Consider the following 13,031-nt stretch of genomic DNA (forward strand, 5'->3'; position numbering starts at 1 on the left):
GAACTAAACACTTAGAGATAGTTATCAGTTTCCTCAGATACGTAGAGTGGAGCCGCGGCAAGTATACAGCTCACTCTGCTTAAGGCGTGCGTACACTGAGCGTTTATTCACTTTTGTATAGTTCTAATACAGGAAAGGAATGTGTCATTAGTCACGGCGTTAATCTCATTGGGTTAGAAAAACATTAAGAATCATACATTGTTCAGCAATCAGCGTAGTGAGAATATATCTGTAATGTTCTTCAAATGTCTGTTTCTCCCAGCGTTATCTTGGTCCTCCCTGGTACTCCCTTGTATTCACTTTGTGATTCAGGTGGCTGTAGTACAGTCAGTTCCTTTGTCCAAGTCTCCAAATGGAGGTGTGGGAGGGCTTCTTCTGATAACAACTGCATCCAGACTTGGTTCTCATGAAAAAGAACAGAGACAAATCATTACACACTGTACCGTATCTCATGCTCTAAAGCTATTTCTGCTTGAATTATTGTTTCACTACACACAAGCTTATTTACATCTTATAATGCTCCATTTTGTATCTAGCGGCCAATTTAAGACAGATTCTTCCATATTATGGACCTGTACCTTCTCAGAATAACCCTTCAAGGCCCCATTCACACAAAAGTATTTTGCATCAGTATTTTCAAAGCTAAAACCAAGACGGGAACCTACTGAGATAAAGCTTTTATTGGCTTTGCATCTGCTTAGTATTTTGGATCCACTCCTAGTTTTATCTTGTAAATAGCCTTAGGGGATTCTCCAAGTATTTTTTTTTTAATTAGGCTGTCCATGCCCCAAAATGATATACTTCACTGTACAAGTCCCTGCATCTCCAGTGTCACACCGCTATTCTCTCTTACACGGCTGCGCTTACGCACTGCAGTCAGATTGCTGGGGTCCGTGATTGGCTGCAGCAGTCTGTGACCGTCTGTCAGTGCAGTGCATAATCGCCTTTTACATTGTCACCTGGTTCCCCTCTGCTGTCCACTTCCTGTTGCGGTGATGCCATTGACATCGGGAACATTTGCCTGCTACTGCCAATCATCGGATCACTGTGGCAGGGGATTGGCTGCAGCAGTCACATGTCCCTGTGTCATCACTGCTGCAGCAGGGAGTAGAGATCAGCAGGAAATTGGTTGAGGCGAGTATGGCTTCTTTTATGTTTTTTTGAGGGGGGAATAACCTCTTTAAAGCAAGCCTGTCAACTACAATGCAGCAATCCCATACAAATATGCCTGTTCATATTGTAAAACTAGCTACGCAGCGGTTTGCATTGATGAGATGATTTGGTTTTGTCGTGTTTAACCATCTAAATGCATTTCAAATTTTATTCTTGTTTTCAGAGAAAACCTGAGACCTGAAGTGGAGGTTCATCAGAGAGGAAAGCAGTTGGGATCCGTTTGCCACGTTGCTGGGAAGCATCCTTTTACTCGTGTTTTAACAGAGCTGTATGTCTCACTTTTTGTAATATTTTGTAAATCTCCAAATGTTTATTTTTTCATTCTGCTTCTAATTGTATAGATATACATATGATCTAAATATATGATGACAGTATATACTTTTCCATGTTCTATTATAAATGTTAGTGATATGTACTCAGGTGGGACTATGTGGTACAGTTTCTGATAATTGGAAACTGCCTTTTTGCTTCCATTTTTTTACCACTTACATATATTTGTATCTAGTTTTAAGCAATAAAATGGTGCAAAGGGATTGGGGGGGGGGATCTTCTAGTGCAATACAGTAGGCACATAGCACTTCCCCTGAGATTAGGGGGGTATCCTGCCAGTTTTCCAGGAGAGAATAACTTGGGAGTAACAGGTGTTACATCAGAATTCTTTATTTTTGTCCTTAAAGCTATGTATGTTTACATTAGATTGTGTGTGTATTGCACTTTTAAAATGAATATATATATTTTTGGTAAAGCGTAATATCGTATGCAAAAACAGCTTGAGGTTTATATTGCAGCTATCTTATCAATCAGGTTTTGGAGGCGCTTATCAGTTATGTATTTATGAAATGGATCTGTTGGGTGATAAAAGCAGTTATTCACTTTTTTTACCTGCAGCTGATCGCCGAATATAATGGTATTTATGGCATTGCCCCCATTGGCTAGTGTGAGAATTCCTAAATACAGGAGGGAATCCCTGACTCCATAAACAGCAGCCTATAGTCTGTTTATGGATTCTCAGGGGATTTTGTGGGAGTAAAAAGTATTTCTATGTAACCCAGCTGTATGTAGATTACTTCTGCAGTTGCTCAGTAAACAACCATCCTAAAGGCCCATTTACACGCAACGATTATCGCTCAAAATTCGGTCAAAAATACAGCAGATGGGAGAGCATCGTTGCATGTAAATGCTGCCATCGTTTACCTTTCGGCTGAATGATGAGAAGATAACAGGGACTGCATGTTGTGTTCTGCACGGGAGTCAGAGATTACATTGTATTCTGCCGACAGACCCTGCGAGAACAATGGAGCTGTGTACAGAGCTCCGACCACATGCTGTGCTCTGCAAACAGCTCCTGGAGACCCTTTTACACACAAATGAAGATAATAAAGTGTTAATGGACATTAGTGTCCATTAATACTTTATGCAAAATGATCGCTAAAACAGTCAATCTTTCAATTGTTTGAAAGATTGTCTTTGCGTGTAAATGGGCCTTAAGATACTTGACTTTTAATGCATCAGTATGATAAATCTATTGTCACCTGCTGCCCCTGAGTGATGTGAAGATTTTCAGTGCTTTTCAGTAACTCTTGTTTCTTACCTAGTCACTGGGAAGCCACAAGGTATACTGGGTATTAGTGTAGCATGTCTCCACATAGTGTGTATCCTAGCAGTAAATGCAGCCATGGTTTTTTGCTGCATGGGAATGCTTTCCCTCTAGCTCGCCAAAATTACAGATTTTTGGCATTGCTTGGAAATGCAACGTGCACTCAAGAATTGAGAATGTTTTATTTTCTATAACTAAGTGAACCAACTCTTCAGGTCATTATTCAGCGTCATGTTGCTCCTGGACAATGAATTTGATTGGTGGAATGGGTGGCTTAAACTAAAAGGCCAAATTGACCCGGTTTTCAGTACAGTCATGGTACTATAAACAACATTTCATCAATCCTTTAACTGGTGTCCATGCCAAATGAGTTGAAGCAAACTGGGTCATGTCAAGATGGGACTTTTACGGAAGTCGTGTGACATTTCAGCAAATTTGCTACCAGACCATTTAGCTGGAAACGGCAGCATCAAGAACTGTCACAACAATGTCGCTGAAATTGCTCGTCGGTCCCTTCAGCATATTAATGTACTTAGGGACACAACTTTTGAATGTGTAGACATGCTACATTAGAGAAAATGGGTTTTCTGAATGTGGAGACATGCTATACTAATACCGCTATACTGACTTGTACAAGAACTCAGAGCCTTGAATCAATATGCTGAAGTTTTGTTCTCTGGTAATTTTGTACAGGAAGTTAAAATGTTCTGCAGCTTTGTTTCAACTTGAAAAAAGCAAACACTCAAAGAGCTCCGGTTACCAAAGTGCTGGTTCTTATGTCTGTGGATCAATCCTTGTAGAAATATATTTGGACAAGCAGACCCTTTAGGCCTTATGTCTACGGGCGAGTCGGACTCCGCATGCAGGAGCCTGCAGCGATACCCGACCCTGCCCGCTGCTGGTGACTCTGCGTACCTGTTCAGGTCTTCTTTTTTCTGTACTGCGGATGTGAGTGCCGGCCGGCGCACATGAGCAGTACAGTTTTTGTTTTTTTTAAAAACTGCTTTCCCGCGAAATCTGCTGACAGGCCGCGAACCAGACAGCTTCCATTGACTTCAATCATGAATCCGCTCACTCATATCATGAAAAGGAGTCAACAGTTAGCAGAAAATGGTCTAAATTCAACTCTTTGGCCATCCAAAATCTGTATGGCCAGCTTAAGGGTTTTTTCAGGACTAAAATACTAAGTTATGTTCTGGAGAAGTCATTAATGTATGAGTTGGGGTCTGCCATTCAAGAACCTCACCAGTCAGCTGTTTAAAAAGGCTGTGATTCTTGCATGTGTGCTGTGGCCTCTTCCCAGGCATGCAACATCATGGTCATCGGTGATGAATTCAGCTCAGTCCTATACAAGTAAATGGGTTGCTGCTATATCACGCACAGCTGGTATGGAATGTATGGCGCTGTGCCTGGGGGGGCTCAAATGAACGCCACTGCCACTTCAAACAGCTGATTGCTGGGGGTCCTGAGTGGACTTCTGCCATTGAGCTATTTCTTGAGGATAGGCTATCAATATTTTAGTCTCGAAAAGCCTTTTAATACCGATTGAACCCAAACCTCGATGACCATATTCTAGAAAGGATAAGAGATGATCATTTTTGAGGCACAAGGTTTACACGCAAGAATGGCCTACAGGGTGCTGATAGGGTCACACTATGCTGGGGACCAGGATTACTGTACAGGAGCTCTAAAATACAAAATAGCAGAGAACAAAATTTCAGTGTAGGGGTTTCTTGTAAAATTGGTCAAAGTTGTGAATATTATTGTGGTACCCAGAGATGGGCTGTTTGTAAAATTCCGGAGGCTCATGTGTAATCCATGGTCATTACCATCACTTCCAAATGAAAGAGCCGGTCCTCCTGAGCAGCTGCAGTTTTAAAACCTGGATATGGGATGTTTAGTTTGTGCGCGTTCCAGAATGTTATCAGCTTATGGAATGTCATCTAAGAACCAGTTTGGAATTGTGAGTCTTGGAAAGCATGCGGGGAGTCCATGAATTTCCCAAAATTAAAATATTTGTCCAACCCCATATCATTTGTCTACAAACGGCTGATAATCATATCAAATAACAAAAGGAGTCATACCTTACCAGTCCCTGCTGGCCGTGCCCATGCTACCCCGGTATCCTGCCAGTTTCTATTCACCCACTAATGACATTGGCTGCAGCGGTCACATGTAGAGACAATCAGCTGCCTGATCTCAGGGGTGTCGATACCTCACTGCTACAGTCGGTGATTGGCTGCGGCAGTCACACGTCGACCTGCCACATCATTGCTTGAGCTCGTTAAACGGACACCGATGGCGACCAAGTGAAGCACCGGAATAGCAGGAAATTGGTAACTTATTACTCCTTTTGGCATTTTTGTATGTCCATCAGCTGTTAAAGAAAAAAAATATATATACAATATATCATGGTTGAACATTTGTATAAGTAGTTCTGGAACTTTCTGAGGGCCCTTCCACACTGTCATATGGGCATTGGTGAAACATACGTTTTACGCGGATGGAGATGTAGCACTAAACGGACCCATAGGCTATGGTGGGTTTAACGATGCATACGTTTAGCAAGGCCGACGTTTCCGTGCATTTTTCTTTGTAGGATACAAGAGTATAGCCTATTGCACTTTTCTGTCCCACAAAAACTAAGTATGGAACGTATATATTGCAGTCAATGGTTATACATATGGAAGTGTATGGCTGTACGTTTCCTTTGCTTAACGTATGTTTTTCGTGATCAAATAAGCCTCCTGCACACGGGCGGATTTGCATTGCGAAATCCGGAGCAGGATTCCACCTCCGGATTCTGCAGCAAATCCAGCCCATAGCATGCTATGAGAAAACGCAATTTCCTGCCCACGAGCGGAAACAGATTGCGTTTTTTTTTCTTTCCGTTTGCGGGGGAGAAACCGCAGCATTGTGAAGTCAATGGAAGCAGTCCGTCCCGCGGCCATTCTGCAATTATCACTGCAGAATGGTCGTGGGAGACACGTCATCGCCATAGCCACGGCACGGCGCCTTCTGTACTGAGCATGTGCGCCGGCGCTCTGGCTGGCACATTCGCAGCAGAGGAGAAGACAGTCAGAGAGGTACGTGGGGGTCAGCGGCTGGGCGCCGAGTTGAACTGTGCTGCAGGAATCCTGAATGCGGGGTCTGACCCACCCGTGTGCAGGAGGCCTTAAAGGGAAAAAAAGCATTGAACTTTAAAACATTAAGAAAAAGAGTTTACGGCGAAAAACATATTTTTCATATCAAAAACAGATCAAAGCGTATCTTGCGCATCGATTTAAAAACTTAAATGTATTCTTACAAATGTATGTACGTTTCTTGCATAAAGTGCCAGTGTGGACGGGCCCTTATATACTTGGTGTATCAATTACCCCAGAATTTCTAGACTAGGCTCATACATTTGAGAGCTCATGTACCCCAGAGGGCATTTTCACATCTTGCTTTTTTTTTTCTTTTAATAGGTAATTCCTGTTATTTTGCAAAAAAAAAAAAGGCAAAAAACAGGAAATAAAAATGCGAAAAACGCTGCTTCTAGCTGTAATGTTGTTTTTTGTTTTTTTTTACTAATGAGTCTGTTACTATGTAAGCAGGCGGGATGAGGATGTGCATTTAGCCACTGCACCATACTCTATGCAGCCACTTGGACGTCGGCGCAGTTTTCACATTGACTGCACTTAATGTAATGGCTGTTGGTTAGGCCGCTAAATGGCAGTTTACTAAGCAAATGAAATTGCTTTTAGCTGCAGTCAGATTGAAATCTGTAATAATCTCCGTGTCGGCGCAGTTTCTGCCGCAGTATGCGAAAAAACAATCAAGAATGTTTCTGTTCAATGACGGCAAAAAGAAAATGTAAACTCTGAAGTATATTAGAAAGTCAGTGAATGATAGAGATGAAGTTTCTGAAAGTTCTGGGCACATAGACAGGACTTGGGAGAACATTTACAAGACTGGGTATTACTAGAAGAACGTTGGGACCACTTTTGTGTCATTTTTGGTGCAATAATAATGCAGTTATTTTGGAATCTTATGTTGTTTAACATACTTGTGATGAGTTGTATATAGAGATGAGCGAGCACGCTCGGTTAAGGCAGTTACTTGAGCGAGCATCGCTCTTCTCGAGTAACTGCGTACTGGTCCGAGCAGGCTCGGGGGGGGGGGGGGGGGGGAGGGGGCGGGGGGAGAATGAGGGAGATCTCTCTCACCCCCGCCGCCCCCCCCCCCCCCACCTCTTCCCCGAGCCTGCTCGGACCAGTAAGCAATTACTCAAGAAGAGCAATGCTCGCTCGAGTAACTGCTTTATCCGAGCGTGCTCGCTCATCTCTAGTTGTATACATTGTGTATCAATAAGCTACATATGTTTATCATACAGGTTATGCATAGATAGATATAGTATTTAGCGTACCGCAGTATAGGATAACTTAAGCTTCTATGGGATAATTGGGAAACCACCACTGGGATCCTATTGTTATTTTAGGTTAAAGGGGTTTTCTAGGGAGAATACTACTGATGAGCTATCCTCAGGATAGGTCATCAATAGTCGATCAGCTGGGGTCCGTCGTTCGGGACCCCAACCAATCAGTTGAGTGGGCGCATGCTGTCAGCTTCGCGCATACACAGAGGTCAGGGTGGAAGCAGCGGAAGTCTCTACTCTGACCTCTGTGCAGTGGCCGGCACCTGTAACTGCAGGCACAGCTCGCGGTGATTTTAATGAGAGCCTTGCCTGCAGTTACAAGCGTCGGCCACTACACAGAGGTCGGCGCGTAGACTTCCGCCGATTCTGCTCCAACCTTTGTGTATTTGCAGCGTTGACAGCATGCGCCCACTCAGCTGATCGGTTGGGGTCCCAAGCGACGAACAGCAGCCGATCAACTATTGATGACCTATCCAGAGGATAGGTCATCAGTAGTATTCTCCCTGGAAAACCCCTTTAAATCCTATTGATATGCATAGTATTGGCTTTATGTTACCCATCCCTTCCTTACCATGAGGGCTGCTGTAGAGATGGGGATCCATAGAAAGGATGCTACAATTTGCTTATTGCGAGTGTCACATCCCCTTTATTGTGCTAGTGCAGCAGGGATCTTAGAGGTCAGATCCCAACCAATCATTCATCGTCCGTTTTATTAATTATTCATTAGGCATTTATTGAGTTAATGGGTTCATAGGATAGGGGGTGTTGAGTCCAGGGGAGTGATTTGTATACTCGACTGCCTCCCTATTCCTCCCTGTGTATCTGCAGAGTCACACGCAATGAGGAGAATGAGTCCACTCAGAGGGCCTAGCGCTAACTTCCCTGGTGTACAACAAAAGAATGGGAAGGCAGGTGAGTATACAAATCATTCCCCTGGACCTGATGTCCCCCTGTCCTATAAGCCCATAAATTTAGTTTATGAGACTTTTAGGACCCAGCAGGTTCCCTTTAAGAAGACTAGTTCCAGGACACTCCTTCATAAGCTGAACTGTGTTCAGTATGGGCAGTTTTGATCAATGAGGACTATTATGTACATGTGTATAGCCAGTGTATGGAAGCCTGCATTTTCACGCGTGGGTTAAGATTCTTGAAATCTTTTTTGTGGGTAGTACGTTGTATTTGTCAGTGACCTTTGCATTTCAATTACGTGAGCTACTCCTGAAGAAGGCCGCCTGCACACGGGCGGAAATCCCGCGGCGGTATTTCCCGCGGGATTTCCGCCACTGAAAGTCTGCATAGGAGTGCATTACAATACGCATGCCTATGCAGACGGCCGCGGCATGTCCTATTTTTGTGCGGGGTTCGCACTCACCCGGCCGCCAGCTCCGGTCTGCACATGCGCCGGCTGCGCGGCAGTCGGCACATGAAAGAGCCGGGGCCGCCAGGCGCGGGTGAGTACGCGCTCGTCCCTGCAGGCTCTGGGGTCGGGTCCCGCGGCGATAATTCTCGCTGCCGGATCCGACCCGCTCATCTGCAGGCGGCCGAAGGGTCAGGGTTATTTACACTGTTGAGAGAGTTACAACATATATCAACTCTGAGTTCCACAAGCCCATTTACCTAGCCACCTATATGACGCAAGGGAACCTATCAAGGAGTTGCATAAGTTGGGTAGTAAGTGAACAGTCAGTTCTTGAAGTTCGTTTTGGAAGCAGGAAACTGGCAAGTGTAAGAATCTGACAATCGGTGACAGGGTCATGGCTGCCCAAAGCTCATTGATGGCACCTTGATGCACCGTGAGAAAAGTCAGGCTGGCGATGGCAGCGTGATATTCTCTGCAGGCTATGCTCTAGCGAGAAACAGTTTGTCCTGGCATTCATTTGGATGTTACTTTTACATGTGCCACCTATCTGAACATTGTTGCAAACCAGAAGAAAGCAGCAGTGAAATATAAAGGATTCATTCACCCAATTATGTTCACTAGAGGAACTGAAATGTTACCGCATACCGTGGGTGAATAAATCCTACATATGTCACGGATAACATTGGAGTGTTGCTTTCTTCTGGTCTGCATATGAAACATGAAGTCTGGTCCTATTGAAGCTCTAAACACACTATTTAGGATCTACTCATTGAGAATGCTGCTCCTTTCACTACATTTGACTGTAGACTAAGAACATTCATTCAGATGTATTACCTGTTGGCAGTGGCCTCGATCAGCAGGATAATGCAACCTGCAACACTGCAAAAATTGTTCAGAAATGGTTTGAGGAGGAGTACTTGGCCTTCAAACTTCCCTGATCTTTATCTGATTGAGCATCTGTGGGATGTGCTGGAAAAACCAGTCCAATCATGGAGGCCCATCTTGAGACTTACCTAAAGTGAACCTGTCACATTGGATATGGTGTCGGATCTGCAGGTATCATGTTGTAGAGCAGGAGGAGCAGAGCAGATTGATATATAGTTTTATGGGGAAAAGATTTAATATAACTCTAGAGTCCAGTAGGCGGTCCTAGTCACTGATAGGGCCGCCCACAGGACTCCTAAACACACAAAGTCCAGAGATAGAAATGAATAAAATGCAAGTCACACTAAATCTTTTCTCACCAAACCAATTCTTCATCTGCTCAGCTCCTCCTACAGATCAGGTGCCATGTTGATCGTGACAAGTTCCCTTTAAAGGATCTGCTGCTAATGTCTTGGTGCCTGATTCCACAGGACACCTATAGATGGCAACAACAGTTGTGCCTATATTCAATACAATAAAGGGATTTTTTATGTATATTTTTCTTGCACGTTGCAGATAGTGCTTTGTGTTTTGCTGGATAGAAATAATGGCACCATAGGTTTCCATTGATGTAACTGTGCCTATAGGAAGCCAATACAAGGAGGTAGTAAGATGTCAAGCCCAAGGGTACCTTTTTGTCTTTTGGGTTTGGGGGCATTGGCTTTTTTGATTCTTATCACATTATTGGGTGTGATTCTGTAAGATGACGTTTTGCGTTGATCCCCTGACTCCTGGGCTATCTCTCGGTCTATGAGGTCGGCACCGAGTAATGTGCCTAGAAATTCTTAGCTGCAATAAGAATAATTCAACATTTAATTAAGTATTTTCTATAAATGTATAGAGACTAACCCAATGTTTATATTGGCTACGGAAAGTTTTATTTTTGCTTTTAGAGTCTTTACGCAACATTTATACCATGTATAGCAATGCACTTGTTTTCCAGACATGGGAGCATCTGGCCAATGCAAAATACTATGGCTGGTATTACTGGTACTTCCCATCTCCTGAGAGATCTGAAGGTAGGATGGGATCCAGTGTTACCATTGTTACTGCCTATTCTCTTGCTACGAAGTTGTGCCCTTGTTGCTAGTGGCTTAGCATTGACAGTACTGTCCCTGCCTTGTACTGACGCTTGAACCGATTGTGAATTGTGTGGTGCAAGCCTTTATCGTGCCTCTATCTGTGTGTAATGCTATAGTCCTAAATGCAGATTTAATGTCCAATGGTTGAGCCTTACCCAGCAATGTTTACAGATCGCTCCAACGCATTGCCCCCCATGTGAACGTCGTGTCCTATATTAGATTTGAACTTGCTTTGCACTAATGTTATTTTTTGACCTTCTGCATGTGGCTTTGTATTTGCAGCACTTTACAGAAGAGTTGTCTGGCATCTATCCATATGCAATGAATAAGTGGTTGTTGTAGTTAGGTAGAGATTAAAGTCATCACAACGAACCATCAGAGACCCCAATGTGCAAAGATCAGAGTAGTAACAGACGCAGATTTGTATGAACAGCATGCATATTGCCGTATTGGCATGCAGAATATTTTAGATAGAAAATGAAAAAAACTATTTGCACAGTGCTGCTTATATGTAGTAATGGTTTTAGCTGTTTCTTTTAGTAACCGTATAAGTGAATGAGTTACTATACAAGTAAATATATACATTTTGTGCTGTCATGAATTTTGTATGAGAAATATATTGATATCAATATGCATTTTTATACATATATATATATATTGAGAACTGTGCTTATCTTACATGGAGTTGCATGGGTTTCAGCTGTTTAGAACAAGGCTACGAATAGCATGTGCTACAAACTGCATACCCTTAAAGAGGTTGCACCAAGTTATAAGGCTATTCCCTATCCACAGGATAGGAGACAACTTTATGATCAGTTGGGATCCAACCGCTGGTTCCCCCACCGATCTCGAGAAAGATGGTCCGCCGTTCCATTCTCTTCAGTGACCGCCTCAGAGATGACAGAGTTCAGGAGCTTCGCCAATCTGCGGCACTGTCAGTGAAGCGAATGGAGTGGCAGCACACCTGTGTTTAAACTCTGCCCCATTCACTCGGGAACTGACTGGACTTCTCTTCTCTGAGTCAGTGGGGTTCCCAGCAGTTGGACCTCCACCGATTATTAAGTTATCCCCTATCCGATAGCTTAATAACATGACACATCCCCTTTGATGTGAACATGAAATATAGGCCTGAAGGAGTAATTGGAATTGATGGGGTCTAATCAAATCCCCACTGGTCCTGGCAAAGAAGTGACAGTAGACCCCCAGCCGAAAAGTCTTTTGCCTACCCTGCACATCATTGTGACCTATCAAAAAGCGACAAAATCCAAGGGCAGCACAGTAATACACTATAATATGCAGCCTTCAGATAGGGAGCATAGTAGACCTCACAAATTCAACTTTAACCCCTTAATGACACGGCCTATTTTGGCATTGAGGAGCAAGCGATTTTTGGTATTTTTCCATCTCCATTTTTCAAAAGCCATAACTTTTTTATTTTTCCGTCGACGTGGCCATATAAGGGCTTGTTTTTTGCGTGGCGAGCTGTAGTTTTTATAGGTGCCACTTTTGGGTACATAGGCTATATCGTAAAACTTTTATTATTTTTTTTATGATGGCAGGGAGAGAAAACGCATCAATTCTGCCATAGATTTTTAATTTTTTTTTACAGCATTAATCATGCAGCATAAATGACACACAAAATTTTTTCTCTGGGTCAGTACGGTTACAACAATACCAAAATTCTTATTTTTTTTTAATGTTTTTACACTTTTTTGCAATAAAACCCTTTTTTTTTGGAAATCTTTTTTTTTTTTTTCTCTATAGCTGCATTCAAAGTCCTGTAACTTTTTTATTTTTCTATGTACGGAGATCTATAAGGGCTTATTTTTTGCGGGACGAGCTGTAGTTTTTGTTGGTTCCATTTTGGGGAATGTACGGCTTTTATTACATTTTTTGGGAGGCAAAATGCAAAAAATTAGCATTTTGCCTCTGTTTTTTAGCGTTTTTTTGTTACGCTTTTTGCCGTACAAAATAAAAAGTGTGTTCAACTTTTTGTACACTTCGTTACGGACGCGTCAATACCCAATATGTGGGGTTTTAATTTTTTTTACCTTTTTTTTATGCTAATATTAGAAAAAGCATAAAAAAAGGTTGTTTTTTTACAGTTTTCTTTTTTTTACGTTTTTCTTTTCTTTTTTTAACACAATTTGAGTCCCTCTGAGGGACTTGCAGCACTGTGCCTATGATCGCTGTCATAAGGCATGGCATGCCTTATCGCTTATACAGCGATCATAGGCATAGGCAATACAGGACGCCAGTGTCTGGCGTCCTGTTGCCATGGTGACAGGCCGGGCTCTCGCGATGACATCGTGAGTGCCGGCCGGAGACACAGAGGGAGTGCGGTCCCTCTGTGAACTCTTTCCCTGCCGCGATCTACTTAGATCGCGGAAGGGAAGGGGTTAACAGCGGGGGCGCATCTCCGATGCCCCCCCGTTGTTGCAGCGGGACGCCGGCTGTGTCTGACAGCCGGCTCCCGCT

General features: G+C 43.2%; 1 protein-coding gene across 1 annotated transcript in view; it reads left to right on the top strand.

Moving 5' to 3' along the window:
• HCFC2 (host cell factor C2) overlaps positions 1 to 12,580 on the top strand; it is a 55,721-nt gene extending 43,141 nt beyond the window's left edge. The window contains exons 15-16 of the mRNA XM_066591438.1: positions 1,337 to 1,441; positions 10,415 to 12,580. Of these exons, the coding sequence (XP_066447535.1) occupies positions 1,337 to 1,347 (11 nt within the window). The 3' untranslated portion in view covers positions 1,348 to 1,441; positions 10,415 to 12,580. The remainder of the gene's footprint in view (positions 1 to 1,336; positions 1,442 to 10,414) is intronic.
• Positions 12,581 to 13,031: the final 451 nt, after the last annotated feature.

This window comes from Eleutherodactylus coqui, chromosome 2 (assembly GCF_035609145.1).
Source record: "Eleutherodactylus coqui strain aEleCoq1 chromosome 2, aEleCoq1.hap1, whole genome shotgun sequence".
In the NCBI taxonomy this organism is placed as follows: Eukaryota; Metazoa; Chordata; class Amphibia; order Anura; family Eleutherodactylidae; genus Eleutherodactylus; species Eleutherodactylus coqui.